Source organism: Alosa sapidissima, chromosome 15, assembly GCF_018492685.1.
Source record: "Alosa sapidissima isolate fAloSap1 chromosome 15, fAloSap1.pri, whole genome shotgun sequence".
NCBI classification, from domain to species: domain Eukaryota; kingdom Metazoa; phylum Chordata; class Actinopteri; order Clupeiformes; family Clupeidae; genus Alosa; species Alosa sapidissima.
The window spans coordinates 18,063,793-18,084,097 of NC_055971.1; the positions used below are offsets into that span (position 1 = coordinate 18,063,793).

The 20,305-nt window shown below is 44.9% G+C and overlaps 1 protein-coding gene across 2 annotated transcripts in view; it reads right to left on the bottom strand.

The window, feature by feature from the left end:
* Positions 1–416: 416 nt before the first annotated feature.
* The window catches only part of tyw1 (tRNA-yW synthesizing protein 1 homolog (S. cerevisiae)), a 58,836-nt gene continuing 38,947 nt past the window's right edge, over positions 417–20,305 (bottom strand). For both annotated transcript variants that reach the window (XM_042063127.1, XM_042063126.1), the window contains exons 14-16: positions 18,674–18,784; positions 8,574–8,741; positions 417–2,637 (exon numbers count right to left, since the gene is read on the bottom strand). In XM_042063127.1, the coding sequence (XP_041919061.1) occupies positions 2,413–2,637; positions 8,574–8,741; positions 18,674–18,784 (504 nt within the window). In that variant the 3' untranslated portion in view covers positions 417–2,412. The remainder of the gene's footprint in view (positions 2,638–8,573; positions 8,742–18,673; positions 18,785–20,305) is intronic.

Here is a 20,305-nt window from a genome sequence, read left to right on the forward strand (position 1 = left end):
CTCATTAGCTCGAGATGTTCTGATATGAGAAGATTACAACAGTAGCCTTATGAATGCATACGGAACCCTCTCAAGAATGATGTGATGTATAGGAAGTAATGATGTGTAGGATGGATCGACTGTTAAATAGCTAAAGTATACAGTTTTTCGCCTAAGTGCTGCTTCAAGTGTTATGCACTCTTCTGCAAGTTAATTGGAAGCTCTTCTGCTGTTGCTGAGAGGTATAGCGTAGCTGGAGAGAGTTCAGTGGTGTGTGGTAAAATCTTTATAAATACTCGGAAACGCAGTGAAATGGTTATGTAAAATACATTTCATCATCCGCTCTTACAGTTTAAACATAATTAATGTCTGTGTGAAAACTCCCGGAAAGAACATGCAGGGCATTGAACTAAGAGAATCAGAGCAACACTCAAAAATGGCTTCATTCATCTATTACATCTTTAATGTAAAGTTCACAAATCAATCAGTGATGTACCCTAGTGAAATCAAAAACTTCAGGCAAGCAAAGAAAAGAAAAGGAAACTTTAAACTCAAAATTGAAACAATTATGTTTGACTGCAGACTGCAGACCGTCAGGTCAAGTGGTGGCTACCGCTGCAGTGCGGTGGAGGGTTGAGGCTGACGCTGGGGACGGGGGCCCCTCACAGTCACACGCATGCAAACCAGGTCCATTATCTCCGCCTGCCTGCAGCGCCCTACCGCTCTCGGAAAGCTGGGCGGAATGCGGTAGCGGCGGTGTTCCGGAGTGCCGGTGAGGCGGGTAATTAAGAGTCGAAACGGGCGGCAAGGAGCTGCTGACCCGTCGGCGGCCCCTGCAGCCATCGCTGACTGACACGCGGCTCCATCGCAGCTGAGGCAGATGCGCCGAGCTGCCAGAGCGCGCACGAAAGAGAGAGAGAGAGAGAGAGACAGCGCAAGTGTTCAGCACAGAAACCTGCAAAAAAAGTGCAAACGTCCACAAAAAGTAACTTAGGTTGGCTGTGGCAAAAGTTCCTTGTGCCCGTCAGGGAACTGTCATTTTGAGCACACTTGAGCACAGTGAGCAGAAATCTCAAGCTGGTGAAACTGTACACATCTCCACACAATGGCACATCCATTTCTCAAGTAATGTCAATCTCACCCAGGCATTCAGAGCACAGAGGTTTTTTTTAGGGAAGGGCTATTTTTCTGGTGGTTGTTCCAATGCTACCAAAGTTTATGTTGCCTTAATTTTTAAGGCTTGATTCACTAAAGAGGGCTGTTACAGAGAGGATATGACACTTCTGATGTACAGTAAAGGGCAGGGGCAAGTAACATTCTGCCTTTGCATTTACCCACATTTCAAATGATGTCGTCAATGTAATCAAACTACATTACTGACGTCACAGATATAGTGCTGTGTGGGACAATAACTTTTGCCCATATTTGCTTTTGTGCACACTGAAAAAATACATTTAGTCCTTAGGGGTCGAACAATACAACTGGAATATTGACATTAGATTTAAGTATTTTGATGTGGAATTCTGACTACTCTTTTGAGTTGGCATTGGTAGTCAGGTCATGGTCTATTTTGGAAAAAAAAATATAATTTGTGGAATGATCACAATGACAGGGAAAAATCTGTGACTTTCTTGAGACAAAAATCTTACAAAAACAATATATTAACTTAAATGGACAGGGAACGAGAAATATGGAAAAATATAGAAAAATACTGGCTCTTTTGGGACAAACCATGGATAAGTAAAAGGGAAAGAAAGGGAAAATAAAACAAAAATAAAACACAAAAAATGGAGGGAAAGTGGACATAATATATATATAATACCAAACACATGGACAGATCAAAACATCAGAAAGACAAGCTGGAAAAACACACATTGAGCTTCATACTGTATGCGTGCAAGAAAAGTTGACCCAACCTATAAGGAAATAAAAGCTATATGACAGGACCAGCACTCATGCTAACAGGGAGGGCGTTTGAACATGACAAGACTTATTAGCAGCCCTGTCTTTGCCACTCAGCAGATTTGCTAATTGTTCTGTGAGAGACATTCAGTTCTTTGCCACTGTATTATCATGTCGGCTACCCAGTGAATCCTGATACGATGAAATCTTCATAAAAACTTGATTCTGCTTGGACGTCTAACAACTGCAGGAGAGTAATGAACTACAGCCTTAGTAAATGGACATTCTCACTAGGCAAATATCAATGAAAAACGTCAACCAGGTCTGTTCCAGTGTCAGAGAATATAATCATGAAAAGTGGCTGTTAAACCAGTGCTTTATGTTCACGGTGACGTCTGGCTCAAAGAGAGTCTCTGGATTCTGACAGAGACTCCCTTAAACAAAACAAAAAAAAAAGAGATAAGATTTAGCGTCTAAATGCCTCCTGATTTATGAAGAAAAGTCACGTGAGGTCTGCTGCGATAGTTGGCATCAGCAGCCCGAAATGTCTTTGGCCTTGTTCTTCCGCTGGAAGCGTGTGTCTAAAGGGTCGAAGCCTCGCTCGCTGGCGCCGAAGAGGGCCCAGCTGGGCGTCTTGGCCATGTAGTCCGCCGCCGAGAAGGTGCTGGCGGCGCCACCGCTCTCCTCGTGGGCCTGGATCAGCTCCTGGAAGCGCTCGTAGTCGATCCACGTCCACCACTCGCCGTCCACTTTGAACTGAAGGGAGAGGAGAGAGGACAGGGGAACAGAGAGAGAGAGAGGGAAAGAAACAGCGGGTGAGCGATAGCTCTCCGGGTGATTAATCACAGCGTTGGTCCTCCGGGGTGAGCTCCCTGATGGCCTGGGGACGCTGACAGCGGTTCATCAGTTTGGTGATGCAAACCACGGGAGCGCATCAAATCCTAATTTAGTTCCCCTAGCCATCAAACAGCCTCTGTCAAAATGTTTACGAGAGGGGGTCAGCGCTGGGCACCGTCCCTCCACCCCACTGCATTTGTCACCGCTGACTAGGAATAAATAAGGGAGCAGAACACCCTGAGGACTCAAAGCGTAGAGTCAAACAACGCAGAAGATGATGCAAGCCAGAATAAGAGAGATTTGGGCCTAAAATGTCACTATGGCATGAAAATCTACTTTCAAATGTGAAGGCATTGACTGTAGCTACACAATGTGTTTTTCCCTCTTTAACATGCAATTCATGTATCAATACCATCTGTTATATGGGGGGGGGGGCATGAAATATGGTTTCATGGTTAAGTTTTCACTATGCCATTGAAGTTGTATTTTTTGTCCCAATATATCAAAAATATTTTTACAGTTTTAGTTGCTTTCCTATTTTAGCTGGATTTTGTAGTAACACTGCAAAAATTATAATTTCAGTGGCCTCATTTAATTAAAAAGTGATGACAGGTTGACTTCATTGCATGCTGTGCACTACAAGCTGTTTACTGCACATGGATAAAGATATGCCCTTGAAAACAAACAACAAAGAGGGTGAAACTGTCCCCTGATAAAACAAGCTCCTTTCTGAGACTGATCTGGTGTAAGCGTTGCCTCGCAGCATGAGATCCATCACTGTCTGAGGCCTAAAATAAACACTGCCAATCTGACGAGGATGATGGGTAGAACCATGTTTGACTGTGACGAAAAGACAAATAATTAGATCGATTTAGTCTTACGACACTTTCTGTCAGGCTCTTCCACAGCGGAGGTTTCTCTGCCACTACAGTAAGTCCGAAGGCCTCTCGAAGACAAAATCATTTCTTATATTTACATGCCCGAGAGTTCGGTAGCTCGGTGCACTTGCTTGTCTGCACCTACTCGTGTGCTTCAAAGGCTGCCGGAGCTCATCTCCCTCCTCATCCATCACAGGCGTCTCTGCCACTCGCCGCTGAGCACCAAGCAACAAGCAGCACGCGCTGCCTCGGCCGTCCGCTTCATCCATTTTCATCGGCAACAATCTTGCACCAGGCATGGGGTGCAAGTTTGTTTGTGTGTGTGTATGTGTGAGTGTGTTTGGTGGGGTGGAGGCAGGAGTTAGTTGTGCTGATTGCATTTCACACCACACAAGTGTAGAAAGATGCCCGCAATCCATCTTGGGCTTTTGCGATGCAATCAGTTGCAGGCGTGGAGTCTGTCTTTGCCTTTCTCTCTTTCTTTCTCTCTCTCTCTCTTTCAATGCAGTGGTCCTCCCTCTCATCCCTCTCTTTTCTCCAGACATAATCAACTCCTCTGTGTAAATTGAAGGCCTGGATTACATGCTTTATGCCATTCCAGAGACTGCATACCTCCAGCACTCGCCTGCCATGCCACCAAGCATTCAGTGCACACATTCAGTCCTGTCTGTAAGTCAGGAATAAATATACTCTTTTCAACTAATCTTTGGATCTACTCCAAAAGCACAAGCTCAGAGTTATCAGTCAAGGGAATAAAATAAAAGAACATACCGTAACCCTACACATGCCATGATATCTTTTGCTTTATAAATAACTTCAAACTTTCTATGTTAATCCTATAACATATTACATTTTAGCATATAGAACATAATCTGGAACAACCCCCCCCCCCCCCCCTCAAAAAAAAAAGACAGTGACCAACAACTGGCATTCTTAGTTAGCTGACTGACATCCTCAGCAGCATCCCCAGTCAACAGAGGTTGGATTGTGATCAGTGCCGTCCTTCGCTTTGCAATGAATGGCATTGGTGTACCAAACGAGGAAGCCTGAATTCAGTCTGACCATGAATGCATGACACAGAAAACTTCCCTGGGCCTGCTCCTCTTATCCTCAGACTGCTATTGTGTGAAGCCAGGGAGAATTGTTTTTGTCCCTCGTGCTGTGCTATCTGGTCCCTGCCGCTCACCTGGAGCTTCTGAAGGAGTCAGGGCTTGGGGCACTATCTCTCCGGCTCGTCGGGCCGAAGCCTTAAGCTGACTGATCCCCTCCGGGGGGACCCGTCTCCTAAGCCCTCATGTGTTCATTACTGCTTCATTTACTGGTGTGAATCCTCCACCCCTCTCCACGGCACCACCCCTGGTTATTCGGAGACTCAGGATAAACAGCCGTCCATCAGAGATGGGGCTGAGTGTGGAGGTCTCATGGGAGAGGGCTGCCCCCGCATTAGGCTGGGAGAGTGTGGAGTCCTCCTCTCATCGCCTGTCTTTGATGTCAAGTAAAGCCCAACCACCATCGTCAGTCTCCCATATAAGCACAGGGAGAGGTGGGTAAAAGAACAACACACGTTAATGAGTAGTGGCGACATACGGCGAAAGCTGTAGAGAAATAAGGAGCATCCCTCCTAACGGACAGTGAGGTCCAGCTGTTTAAATATTTATCTCAGTCCACAAGCATAACCTACGTCACTGCCACCTAAGTGGGCGTCTCTGGAACCGAATGCCATTAATCGTCTTTCAATGGTCCTTATCCAAATTTCAAAACACATTACAGGGCAAAAAAAGGAATAAATTAATTGTGTTTAAGTAAAAACATACTGACCTAGAATTGAGGAGCAGCACAGAAACCTTTGAACTCTCTGGTCAGTGTGTTTTAATTCTATGATGGGAGCTACAGTTGGCATGCATTGTGAATTTGAAAGTGCCTGCTCATCTGCAGACTCTGTCAAAAGCTCCTTCGCCCGTAACGTTTAAATGCTGCCTCAGTTATGAATTATTGAATAATCACAAAAGGCAAGGCCGTGTGCGCAGCCAGCGCTGGGACATACAATGCCCCATTAAATCACTTTATTTCATTACAGGACTGTTAAAACAGCAGAATCCAGTGAGAAGATTTAAACACTTGTTTACCGCTAGCCTAAAGGGCCATGCCACTATCCCTGCTATATAAAGCTACCTTCGAGGGCATGAGAAAAACGTACATCAATCACGGGGATGGGATAGATATGGTTTATCTCAGACAAAAACGCAGAAGGGCAAATGCAGCAACAGCAGACCGACACAAAGACGATTCAAAAAAGCCTATAAAGCAAATGAACGAGTGTCTTAACGAGTGTTGGGGGCCGCCGGCTAAGGGGCTCATGGGATACGGAATGGGAAGAAAAAAAGGGATGAATTGAAGGAGCTCAAAGAGGAGGAGGGGTGGTGGGGGCACAAAATCAATGAGATGAATTACTGACTTTGGCCTTCCCAGCCTCTGTGTGAAAAATGGTAGCGTATTAGGGGAACAATCGGCTTTTGAGCAGCACCCAAGAGCCGTGGGGATGCTGTGGATGCTGCGCGTGCTACGCGGGTGATGAGCTCCAGGCGGCCACCCCCTGTCTGAGCTGCGCTGCTGTGGGGCCGGAGAGGTGGGTCTCTGCCCTTCCGTCGATAGCTCTCCAGCTCCGTGTCAGCGGCTCCGTCTCGGCCGCCCTCTCCACTCTCACGGCCTGGGCGGGAGGGCAGCGGGGGCACCTGCGTGGGTTTCAGCGGGTGGAGGAGACCCTCTCTATCTCCCCGTTGAGCTTCATCTGACCTATCCACCGACACACACATACACACACACCCACATACACACACACACAAACACACATAAACACACACACACACAGAGACAAACACACACACACACACACCCTCACACACACACAGTAACAAACACACACACATACACACACACACACACACACACACACAGAGACAAACACACACGCACACACAAACACACAGACCAACCCTCCGCAGCTTCTCATTACGAACCATAGAACACTGCCATGGGAGGCAGGGCAGGGCGATGGGCACTGTATTTACATATAAACAAGGTTAGGATGTAAACGAGGTTAGGATGTAAACATACTCCAAAAACAAAATGGACACACAAGGTGCTGCTGCTTCACTGAAATGCACCTATTTCTATTCGATGCATGCATAATTAAAAACTGCAGTAAACACTCCTAGTTCTAGCGTTGGATGTTAAGATTTTTTTCTGTCTTTCGGAGACTGCGGTGCTGTAGCCAAAGCCTAGGTGTCCTTTGACTCTCTGACAGCTGGTCTGTTGGAGGAGGAGGCCTGTCACCCACTTAACAGTTTACCTTCCACTGACGCACGCACGGCGCACTCAGGCCCTCAACCCCCCAATCACAATAATGAGCGTCTATATTCAGCACGACGGCTGGGCTCCATTCGAGTGAGAGGAGGTGGGCTGCATCACAGGGAAGGAAAGAGAGGTGGAATGACTTTGGCTGGTGTCTAGGAAAAGATAAGGGAGCACAGGGCAATGAAATGCTACCAGGTATAGCTAATAAGGATCGAGCCGGGCCAAAGTAACGGGGATGAGTTTTCCAGAAAGAAAAAAGCTGCAGTAATTGGAGGTGTGTGTGGGAGAGTGGGTGGGTGGGTGGAAGGGGGGTAGTTATATACCTTTAAGTCACGTCTCTCTATGTCTGCTGAGACGTTCAGCGTGGGGGTTAACAGCCTGGCTTTGAGACCAGGAGAAGTGAGACGGAATCTCATTTTGACAGCAGGTAGCTGCGATTACGGTATATATATCAAGGCATTAAAACAGTCGGGAAGAGATGCCAAAGAAGGATGCCTGCACATAAACGCACGCCATTATTTAACCGGAAGATTGTGATTTTAACTATAAAAAAAAAATTCCAAGGAGATGAAAAGCCTTCCAGCCCACGCACAATCCATCAGTAAAGTTGGCAGAGGAAGAATGGGGGATTTACAGAGGATGGACGGGACTAGTGTGTCCCTAGTGTGTGACTAGTATTACGAGAAGTGGAGCCTTCCCGGACCCTGTGTCTAGCAGACAGGTAGACAGGTAAGCAGCATCGGAAACGTTTAAAAATCAATTCTACTGAGGCTCTGTGTTGGGATCAACATGGAAAATAAATAAGAACAAATGCGATACATGAATCTCAAAATGTCTACAAACAGAGACACAGTTCAGGGTAAGGGATTCACTTTAATAGTTTGAGTGCTGCTAATGCTGGGTGCCATTTTGTGACAGGCACAGTTATTCAGAAGTACCTTTGATTTTGTCATTTTATTACAGACAAAAAGAGCCACAAAAGACTGAAGCTGTTCATTAAAAATACACCACTCTTTCTTCAGACCACCTTTGCAAAAACACTTCAAGGGTATGACCTACCATACCATTTGACCATTTTTTGAACCATTTTTCCCCCGTTACCGGATGCAAATGAAGGCCAAAATTCAGTTTTCTAAAGTTAGGCTCCATTAAGAGCAGAGACTGTGGCTTTCCGCAGAAGAGCCATATAGGCTAAATTATTCTTCCTTTTATTACTGAGAATCTTTAATTAAGCCCCATGATTTAACGAGTCAAACATTTTAATTCCCCATTAATGAGAAATAGGCCCATTTCATTGACCAGACAGAGGAGAAGAGAAGAGGGAAGGACTAGGCTGAAAATGAAAGTGAGTGAGTGAGAGAGAGAGAGTGAGTGAGTGGGAGAGAGTGAGTGAGTGGGAGAGTGAGAGTGAGAGAGAGAGAGAGAGAGAGAGAGAGTGTGAGTGTGAGTGTGTGTGAGAGAGAGAGAGAGAGAGAGAGAGTGTGAGTGTGAGTGTGTGTGAGAGAGAGAGAGAGAGAGAGAGAGAGAGAGAGAGAGAGAGAGAGAGAGAGAGAGAGAGAGAGAGAGAGAGAGAGAGAGTGAGTGAGTGAGTGAGTGAGAGAGAGTTGAGGAGTGCATCAATACCTTGTGATGGGCCAGGAGGAGGCAGTTGGAATGCTCGTGCTCGCAGGCAATGTCGTAGTCCGGGAGCAGGTTGGCCAGCTGCTGCACAAAGTAGATGACCTCCTCGTGCCACGGTACGTTGGCCATGGTGAGATTGCTGGCCGAGCTCTCGCCACAGTAAGTCACCCCCTGCACAGGGAAGATAAAGCAGACTCCGTTAGCACACAGCCACGGCTGGGGAGGGGGGTGGGGGGTCCCACTTCCGTGAGCACCACAAGCCCACATGAAAGAGGCCGGCAGTTCATCTACTGTGGAAGGACATTATACCCAAAGACCTCCATGGAGGCCCCTTTTTGGAAGTGTGCCTTGGTTCAGGAGACATGGTGAATACATAATTGGAATATATAGAGAGCCTAAAAAACTTGGGGATAGGAAGTGTGCCTTGAAGCATGTGAGGAGCATTTTCAAGCAGGGCATTTAGATTAGGGATGTAGTGGAGTCTAAACGCAAGTAAACACAGTTTATCCATCTCTGAAATTTCTGAGTTTATCCATCTCTTATTAGAGTTTATTAGAGTTTATCCACCTCTCATCCACTTTTAACATTCAAAAATCACACTGTATTATCCACATTCACAATATGTACACTCTAGGAACCATTTAATACCACTGATATCATTATAAACATCGCCTCCACCATCACCAAATATGTTCTGAATGCCTTTTTTTCTTAAAAATCTGATACCGGATGGCACAGTCCACCTCACAGAATTCATTGCTTATCCACCTCTTATTTTACCTGATTTAGATGAAGCACACACATGAAAGTGGACTGCTCTGTCTAGTCACTGTCGGTCAAATACAGACACAAAGGCAACTTGGCAGGGAGGGGAGTAGTGCCCTGTGATGTCTACAGCTATGAACGACAGCAGTAGGCTGGGAGGCTTCTCCACACAAAAACACCACCAGAACAAGCAGCAGTCTACAAACAAGAAACCTCTATGTAGTTCTAACATTGTACTATGATCAGATGCCCCTGAGAAGATAGTAATGATCCCATACTGCAGCTTGTTTTGTGGACAACAGGCTTACATGTTGGGTGGAAAACACAAAGCCAAAGTGAATGGTCAGATAATGATTAAATTTAGTGTCTGCTACAGAACTGCACTGCAGATGAGAACGCTAAAATAATGAATTTTTAAAAGCATTCACAACCCTCTAGAAAGATGAGAGGGATGGCCATTTTATGAAGTTATATTGAATACAATTGACAAAACTGTCACAAGATTTAATTGAGCTGCTGGGGAAACGGCGAGTGCTGCCCCCAACATGGGTTACATGAAGAACAACTCGGTTATTGACATATATGTGAAATCCTCATGTACAGCATAATTGAACATGGTTCCATAATGAATGAGCGTGATTGTGAGTAGGTATCCCAGATTTCAGAGTGAGAGAGGAGAAAGAGGGAGATTTGGAGGGAAGGCACAGAGAAGGGAGCTTTGAAAACGTGAACAGCACACGACGTTCGACCACTACAGAAGTGACCCTCCACAAAAGTACTCACCACAAAGCCCATTTTACAAACGTTCGTCTATATATAACCAGGGGAAGCCGATCAATATCCCCTAAAACATCAGCTTCGGCCATCGGTCTCCTAACAGCTCCCACAGCCCTCTTATTGACAAACTGGCCACAGGGGAGAGGGAAGACTGGAGCTAGAGAGATATGAGGGGCTGATAACTCCCCCATTACAATGCTCTGGTGTCAAGGACAGGGAGAGGTTATCAGGCTAGAAGACAACCTGTGGATGGATATCAGGAACCATAGGGATTCCGAACCTCTGGGGAAACACTCAGCTGAAACAAGCACTACTTATGTGACAAAAACAAAAATGCTGTCTACTTTTCTGACCTTGCATCCTCCAAACTCCAAAAATGAAACGCCCATGTCATGCTGTGTCCTTTAGAAATAGTAGCCCTTCCTTTAATCCTGTGCATTCTGACAGTGTAAAGGAGTTGATAAGGGACACAGGCTAGAAGAAAAGGCTTTATTCAATAGAAGTTATCTACAGTGCTGCATACCGCTAACCCCATTTACAGTGCAGCAGCAATCCCATAATAGCTGTGCAACCGGCGCCGCACAGACAGCTCCATTTACACCTCTGGCCTCAGGTGGGCCCCTGCTCTGAGCACGGCATTTAAAAAGGGCAGGAGGAAGTGCCGGAAAAAAAAATCTATGACATATACGTTTATATATAACCGTCTTTTTCTTCCTCCTGTAGGAAACAACAAAAGCATTTAGAGAATTATGATGGGAAAAAAAGCCCCCGGGCTGCTTCCATCTGAAGCTTGCAGGGTGTGGCAGATTTCCAAGGCCGATAATCCCGGCATCGCATAGAATTGATGAGGCCCGCGGTCTTATTAGGCTGCACTGTAGCCATGTAGAATAATGATTACCTACAAAGCCTCCTTTATAAATCACTGGGGTCCACGGAGTGAGGGGGGGGGGGGGGGGGGGGGCGCACGTGGAGGGGGGGCGCCCTCTGAGAGAGTCCTTGCCAACTCAAAATATTACCGCTCCTTACGCCTGTAATGGAATTTATCTGCTCAGCTGAGAGGCCTTCCAGTGTGACTAAGTATTTATCATCCTGCGTGTGTGTGTGTGTGTGTGTGTGTGTGTGTGTGTGTGTGTGTGTGTGTGTGTGTGTACACACACGTGTGTCTGTTTGTATGAAGAGAGAGTGAGGGAGGGAGGGAGGGAAAGATGGAGGGAGAGAGTGATAAAGAAACAGCGATAGATGCCATTTAAGCCCCTCTGAGCCACAATAACTTGTTTATGGCATAAAATTGGAAAGCGCTATTCATTAATGCAGAATATTATTCAGTATGTTGCTACACATTTAGTTGAAAAGTTGACTTCCAAGTCCTGCCCCACATACTCAGAAACAAGAAATACACAGAAATGTGATATCTAGAAACACACAGATGCACCCTGGCACACCATGCACATTGATTTAATTTCTCAGTTCGACCGGTAACAGTGCATCACCAATTCACAGCTAATTTGCGACGCTACTCACGTGTTCCATCATGGTGTCAACTCTAATACTCCTGAGACATACTAATTGGAAAGGAATAATGTTTTAATCAATAGCCCCTCAGAGCCCCCATCCCCCAACCCCCATCCCCACCACCTCCTACTGAAGGACAGAGGAAGGAGGGAGGAGAGAGCTTCCTGACTCTAGGAACTCCTCCTAACATTTAACATGTATCATGACACCCTGAGAGAAATCACTGAGCGGATGACGATTTGCCTTTCTAGAACATCATTTGTTAAAATAAAGTGAGTTGAGGATATTGAGAGCAGAGATACGACATCCTCATGAGATTCTCTAAATGCACAATGTAACATACTGGCAATTGTCTTGGAGGACATATTGACTGTGCTTGATGACTGCCTGCACTGTGCCTTGATTGTTCCCTTTTAGGTAAAATGGCTTTGGATTAAAGTGCAACTAATAGGCTACATTTAAATGTAATGAGAAGCCAAGCAAAGGCAACACAAATACAAATGTCCAAAAAAAAATCCAAAAGTTCAAAGTCTGAAATTGCAAATGACAAATGGGGTCTACAAAAAACTGGTAAATGTAATCTATTATTCTAGCTTTCAAGAGAATACCATTAATTGCTTAATTGCAAAAGCTTGAATTCCATTTCGACAACCCAAAAAAACAGCGCAACCCAATGATTCATTCAACCTTGATTCAGGGTTACTGTGCTGCTCTCCCCTCCCTCTCGCCCTCAGATTTCTAAGCCACGTTTTTTAGAGTGAACTACGGCAAGCCTGGCTGCGTCTGATGAGGGAAAACTGTCTGAGACACCAGGAGAAAAAATGAAGCAGGAGCAGAAGGACAACAGAGACCACCAGGGGTACAGACAATGTGGTCCAGTACTTATTCATCACAGAGAGGCCTAGAGAGGGAGGGCCATCCATTCTCCTACTGTACCTCTTTCCTACCGGCAAAGCCTCTGTGGTACAGCTATTAATACTCACAAACCTACTGAAAACTCATTCATTCTCTCAAGAGGATTTCAAGACATTTGAGATATGGCTGCATCTGTATTTCTACATGTGTAGTGCACCAGTAATGGTGTAACTCCTCACTGTCAACCCCAGGTTCCCACTAAAGACTAAATAGCCTGAAGCCATCACTTAAATCTAGTTACATCACAGTCCCCATGATGAGGAGGATAATGACAAGGAGATGGTCACGTTACCTGACTTAACACAGTTTCATACATATTGAGTTCCGTAGAAATTGTAGATATGAATTTGTGGAAATGTAGAATGTTTGTCTTTTCAGTAACACAAGGCATCACAGGCAATGTCGAAGTTGAAAATAAAATAACAAATGAAACTTAATGACAGCAGGCATGAACATTCATTAAGACTCCATCATGTTCATGACAGGTGTCATTGTCAAAATCATGACAGTGTCATGTCAGTCTTTTGTAAATCCCTTCAAATGAAGTGTTACTGTCTATGATAACTACCTTTGAAAATGACTGGCCTACCAAACAGTACTAGAATTGGGAACAACTCAAGGCCCCATCTGTTTTAGGCACAGCTGCATCTGGGGTATTAACAAGGCAGACAAACACTGCCAATAGCCTCCTCACTGCACCCAAGCCTCGGTTACTTGAGGTGTGTGTTTATAATCCCCTTGGGTGCTTCTATCTGTTGTTGGCTGCTTGTTGTCTTTTTTTCCCTCTCACACACAAAACTAAACTGATCAAAACCTCAATCAACACAATCGTCAACCTGTGTGTGTGTGTGTGTGTATTCCATATGAGAAACCCACTGCAAGCTTCTACATTCCTGCAGCTGCCTGTGAGGTTGCTGTGAACAAAGCTGCGGTGCTCAGATGAGCTCGTCGGTGCCCTGAGCAGAAGGTTCAAAGGCGAGCGCACAAGGAGGAGACGAGAGCAGATGCTGAGCGGAGAGGAGCGGTACAGTACGCGCTGAGAAGGGGCAGGGCAGGGAGCTGGGAGGAGCAGGCAGAGCAGTGGTGGGGGGGCGGTGGGGGAGAAACTCATAGGCGACGGCGGCGACGGCATCATCATCATCATCATCATCATCATCATCATCATGCAGTTTGCCTGGAGCTCACCCAACTTCATTATCTGCTCCAGAAAATCAGCTCCCTCCCCTGGGGACCGGAGAGCCCAGCCCTGCCCAGCCACTCATGGCCAACGCCACATGCTGAAATGGATATGATGAGGACCGTGCTGTGTGTCACTCGCCAGCTGCCATGGGAAAATTATCAGGGCTGTAGGGGTAAGACAATATATAAAGATGCTTTTGGAATCGCCACTCTGGGTAGAATTCTAATTGTGCAGTGGAAGACTTGGAGAGGAATGATGGGCACCCCTGAGCTTAAGTTCAGCACAAAATAATTAAATGTTGGCTAACACAAAGCATAACCAAAACCATGACGACTTGAACAAGACCTTGAGAAAATTTCCAAACCACCTGTCATTCTTCAAATTTTTAATTTAGGAGCACAGGGGAACAACCTAAAAGATTACCAGCCTTCATGTACTGAACACAATATCCTATTACATGGTGCCCATTGTGGTAGCTGTTTCATCGTTTGTAAAACTCGAGACTTCTTACCTCGTCTCGGAAATTTTGACTGCCGATTTATGCTATTTCAGTGAAAAGAAACCAGACTCACAAGGGATCGGATGCAAAATGCAGTTTAATGCCTGACAAGCAAACCTGAGGTAAATTCCACAACAGAAGGTAACAGATTGGCTCTCAAGACATTTCATCTGCACTGCTCATGTTTAGGACACCAGAAGGCTTGAACTATTATGCAATCAGCAAGCTCAATATGCCAAATGCTATCGCTACTCTATTCTCACTCCTGTTGGAATAAGCATATTAAACAGCAGCCCTGAACTCTTTCTCTCTCCTTCTCAAGTAAAGGATATTATTTATTTATATTCTCTCCTGCTAAAAAATACATTACACCCAACTTCTGGAGAGGCACATGCATATTCATTTGACCACTGCAAGGTCATTTAAGCTGGAATTTTCCCGTACTGGAAGCCAATCATTTGAAAGTCATCCAGAGGTTATATGCACACCGTAGATATTCTGCTAGCATCTCTTAATATGTTTCTTTTTTCCCCATAATTCAACAGGAACAAAAACAAAAGCATTAAGGTGAGACTGTTTGTCACGGTTTTCTGAACAAATTTATTAGGCCTGTGAGATCTGGAGGGCTCAGCACTCTGGCAGAGCGATGCCAGTCGGTTTTATCCCTATCTATTTCTTCTGCTGTTTCGCTGCCTTTCTTCCATCCCCTTGGAGAGGCGAGCGTAAATCTGATGTTCCCACAGTGCATCAAAGAGAGTGAATGTTGTTGCTAGGTAACCGGATGTCATAGTTGAAGTCTGGCTCTTCTTTGGACTTGCCTTGACTTTGAGTCTGAATGTGACAGGTCTCCCAGTGCGGCAGTGGATGAACAAGCTCTTTGGGCTGGTAATGAATTTACGAGCGGTGTCATGGTTATCTTACACGGACCTGATCCGACTCTAATATTGTCAGGATGTGTGTGCGTGGGGCAGAGGGATGAGTAGGACATGGGAGGGACGAAGCTCCTTGAGGGGGGATTAACATGGACCGGGTGTTGCAATCTAGCCAGGATGAGGAAGGGCACGGTCCACATCAGCTCTAATACACAGACGTGTGGAAAATGTCTGGTATTCCATTTTCAGTTGTAACCTCTAATTCTGACTAGAGCCTAGTAAGAAGGGAAAGAAACGGAGAGAGACTTCACTCGGTGACAACTCGTCATTCCGATTTGATCTTTGTAAATGAAACGACATGTATTCTGGCTTCTATATACAGCACACATTATCCCATTCAAGATTGATAGAAAAAGGGCACAAAATGAAAAACCACTGCAGATCAACCAAGACGCTAACACAAAAACAAGTCAGAGGGGAATGCAACATCCCTCTTATCACTGGACTGACAAACATGCTTCATTGAGAGACACGCCAAGGCAAAATCCATTTAAAAAGTAGGCCAACAGACAAACTTTAAGCTTGTCCACGTCAAAACTATTTTTCTCATGGCTGAGTTTAAGAGGTTTACCTCCAAGAACCCCAAAACTGGAAACTGCCCACTAAAAATCCAAATAATAGACCAATGTGTAGCAAGCAATATCAAAACAGCAAGCTGTGAGCTTATTTGCAGGATGCTGAAACCAAACTGGATGCTGAAACCTCACTGAACCTAGGTGAACTACAACTAATAAAACAATGCAGGTAATTTTCTCTAAGCAATTTCTGCCTTTTTAGTGTCTTGATAAGAAAAAAGATGTCAAGCAACGCCACACAACAATCAAAAGTATGGAGAAATGTATGCTCATTGGTTGTTAATTTAACACGTGTCCACACAAAGCCCTGAAAGTAATGAAGATGGAATGTGTTGCCAAACTAACCCATTGAAACAATGCATTCACAAAGGGATTAGAACTAAAAATTCAATAAATGCAGCCCAAGTGTTATCAAGTACTTTATTTTATTTTGCAGACAGACAAATATACCCCTGTCCACTGCTAGTCCAAACTATTACCCATTACAATTTGCTTCATCCTGAAACAGTGTTGCAAGCACCCTGTACACTACATGCCAGACAGGGCACTACTCACCATGGAGACGGCACTACCACACATTTACAGGTTATGGTTATTTCACCACAAATCAGACTGTCACCCTCGGCCAAGAATACACAAATACTCAAAGCAGAATAAAAGGTCTCCCTGACAAGTTAGAATATCTTCAAAATCTACATTACTGAGATAAATATACTATAAAGGGAGTCGAGGGAATACGCAAATATTGGAGCCCATAAGGTGGGCAGCAACAACAAATGAAAAATATTTGAAAGGGTGTAGTTTACCGCCATCCTGGCTACAGATGAGTTTGCTGGTCTATAATTACACACCCACTACATTTCTGCCAATGTGCATGTTAAAGAGGCTGCCACAGAAGGGCCTTGATCTGGGAACAATCAACTACTGCGAGCACCTGGAGCATCAGTTGCGGGTGTTACGGTCAAACGAGACGGAAATAAACCTCTCGCAGATAGACGGGAGCCACGTCTGGAGAAGATCTGGTCTAATAAGAGCCAGGTTCGGTCCAAAATAAGACGTTCACAGCCAGGTAGAGGATGAATGCTACCGAACAGGCAAACGCAGCTCGGAGGAAGGGAGTTAGGAGAAAGGGAGTTGCAGCACTCGGTGATGTAATAAGATGATGTGGGTATTTTATGTTTCCTTTGCCTCCAGTTGCTACAATGTGCTCTTAAAATTCAATGGGATTGCTAATTCCTCTGCTAACAACAAGGCAAGTTTTTGACGAGAACCCTGGCAGGCTCTACCACTGCGGTTGGAGCATTAAAAAACACAAGTGGGTCTCGGAGCAAAACAACTTCTGTCAGAATTGTAAGTCTGTGGAGTGGATTGAGAGGGCAACCTGTGTGTGTAAACTGAGTAGGACATTCTCTATCTGGAAAGAGTCCATAGAGAGAAAGGAACATCCTGGATAGGCTCTCAAAATTCACAAAAGCCTCAAACAAAAGGCTAAGCACCATGCCCCTTGTTGGAGACAGGAGCACAATGTGTTGCTGAACCAACCAGCTACAGCATGGGTTTAAGAGTATCAACTCCTACTATAGGGTGAACCAACCAGCTACAGCATGAGTTTAAGAGTATCAACTCCTACTATATATGGTGCTATGGTGACAATAGCAATGTAGTACTCGAGACCGGTCTCGAGACCGATTTCTGCTTTCACGGTCTCGTCTCGGACTTGTTCCTTCAAAGACTCGGTCTTGACTCGGTCTTGGACCACAGTGGGAGGAGAAGGACTCGTAATTTACAAACCGAGTCCTCGAGACCAACGCATTTTTTTATGTTCATATATAAAAAAAACACACAACACATAACAACAATAATAATAAAATGCAATGTTGACGGGCATTATTTGAAAATGACATCCCATGGTGCAATGCAAAGATACTGCCGTCAGAGCCGTTTATTTATCTCTATGGCTCTGCTGCCAGTGAGTGTCTGTAGGTTAGCATAATCAATATTAAGATGTTAAGACTGCTCTTCTAAACAATTCCCAATCTAGCTTAGTCTGTAGGCGTCATTCTCATGATTTAAATTAGAGCATAATTATAGTGTGGCTTGCGAAGAATAGATTTGGTAAAATCTTCATACATATGGAAATGATTCAGACATGTTTGCTAGACTGAAAAATCAATCATGTGGTGAGAACACAAATGTTTATTGTTGTAAATCCAGTAAATGTTTACATAATCTACCATCTAATTACTGGTAAGGGGGGCAGTCATATCTGGTGGCGGATAAAGGCTTGGAAACACCAAAAAAACACAGAACACCTTGAAAGAGTGACGGAACATTTAGCAGTTCCTTTCCAATTAATTTAACTCCAGACCGAATAAAATTCAATCAGAGAAAGATCTTGCTTCATTTGCTTTCCGCAAATACATTAAGGGGGAGGGCAAATTAAACAAATGTAGTCATTAGCTTGTTTTCCCCCTAATGGAATGGGCGAAGATGGGAGGGCTGACAAGTAACTGAAAAGGACCAAGATGCTCATGCAAGATTTAATATCACAATGGGCAAGTTCATGTCATGTGACTTGGTGCTGTTATGGTAAACCTGGTAGTTTAAGTTTAACAGAAAAACGCACCTCTTCCAAGCATACATTTAATTTACTAAGGGCATTGTTTAATATTTGTATACATGACAAAATGTATCAATCTGAAGTGACTGGGTCGATTCTTGCCTATAGATTTTATTGTATAAAAGAAGAGGCCTTTCAATGCTGACAGAAACTGACTTTTTTAAAGGTTGACACTAAGCAGCAGAAAGAATTACCATTTTGGAATCCCAACAAGAGTGTAAAAATCACCCGCCCCTCGCCTCACGTGCCCAGGGTTAATGTGCGCACGCTTAAAGCAGCTGTTATGCCAGGGTCCAGATGGAGAGGCCAGAGGACCACGTTCACGTACCTTCACCTCGATGAAGTCAGGCTGGCCAAGGGCGATGAGATCCGAATATGCCTTCAACTCGTCCACGTTCCAAGCCTTCACCAGGGTCAGCCTGTACACCGTACGCTGTTGCTGTGGGGACAGGTGGGGAGAGAGAACAGGCTTGAGACTTGTGTTTTCCTAGGGGTCACTACAACAACATGGCTCAGATCCAAAGAACAGAAAACACACCACGGACGTCTATAATAACCACACTTTTCAACCGCTAACTACTCGTGTTAAATGACAAATACTGAGGACTTCTTTCAAAAACAACACAGCTCATCTGATCCCCAATCAGTGAGAAGGCGTGGTGGGATCCACGGTAAACATGGATTTAATTACCACTGTGCTGACATTAATGAACTGATAAAACATCCAAAAAGAGAACAGGAAGTGATGAATGAGTAGGCAGCTAATGTGCTTTGAAAAGAAAAACAAATAAGCCACCTGAGCAGACCTCCAACATCTAAATGTTGAAATGGCTGCAGGCTAAGTAGGAAGTCAAATATTTATTTCCACACTGCTCTGCTGGAAATGGAAAGAGGGTGCAGGGAGATTTGGGTGCCTGTCAGATAGACTCTGCGCACACACACACACACACACACACACACACACACACACACACACACACACACACACAGCATTACAGCTCCGCTTTATAAAACATGTGTGGGGACTGTGGTGCAGCTCGTCCAGAGGAGCATCCCACAGCCTATCACTGCTGAGCCTGCAGTCCTCTCCTCACACAGGAAAAATCCCACATGGACATACACACACGCACATTACTTCAGATAGACAGGCACACACATGAATACGTAAACCCGACCACGTGTATGATAACTTGTTTACACAGATCACTGCAACATAAAGACTTTATTGGAAGAAAATTACCATTTTACATATTACGTTTTTACAGAATCCCATACATTAAAGTGTTACGTTCCAATAAAGAATGAGCAGCTGTCGCCCTCAAAAGTGCCCCACTCCAACCTTCCACAATTATGGACAGATCACATGACCAAGAACAGTACACCTTGAGTTAAAATGGGAACATGGCAACTGAGCCCCCTGCAACTGAGCCCAGCCCCCTACCACACGTGACCTTCCATCAGACCCCCTCTACTGTGTCCTTCAGCAGATCCCTTCCCCATTTGGCCCAAAATAGAAACGCATTACTGAGGTACCCCGAAAGTGAGTGATGAGGGGCGCTCCACACACAACGCTCCACAGCAACACCCCCCCCCCCCCCCCAACAGCTGGAGAGCCTCACATCCAGTGTTTTCTCAAAGTGCTGTCCGGGAACCACTGTTGGTCCGCAAGCTATCCCAAGTGGTCTGCGAGCAGACCAGGGAAAATATAATATAAATGACTTGCTTGCAATATTAAACCAACTTTAATCCAAAATGTACGTCTCCATACTGTCTCCACTTGTTCAATGAAGCAAATAGGAGTCGGCCAAATGGCAGCCATGCCTCTCTGATGTCCTAGAGCAAAGCCACAAGAGGGTGTCTCTATAATGGCACCAGTGCAGACGACGCGTAGCAAAGCTACAACAGATGGCTTGAAAAATGTCTCTAAATTACAGTCCTCATTCTTCTCAATCACATGACT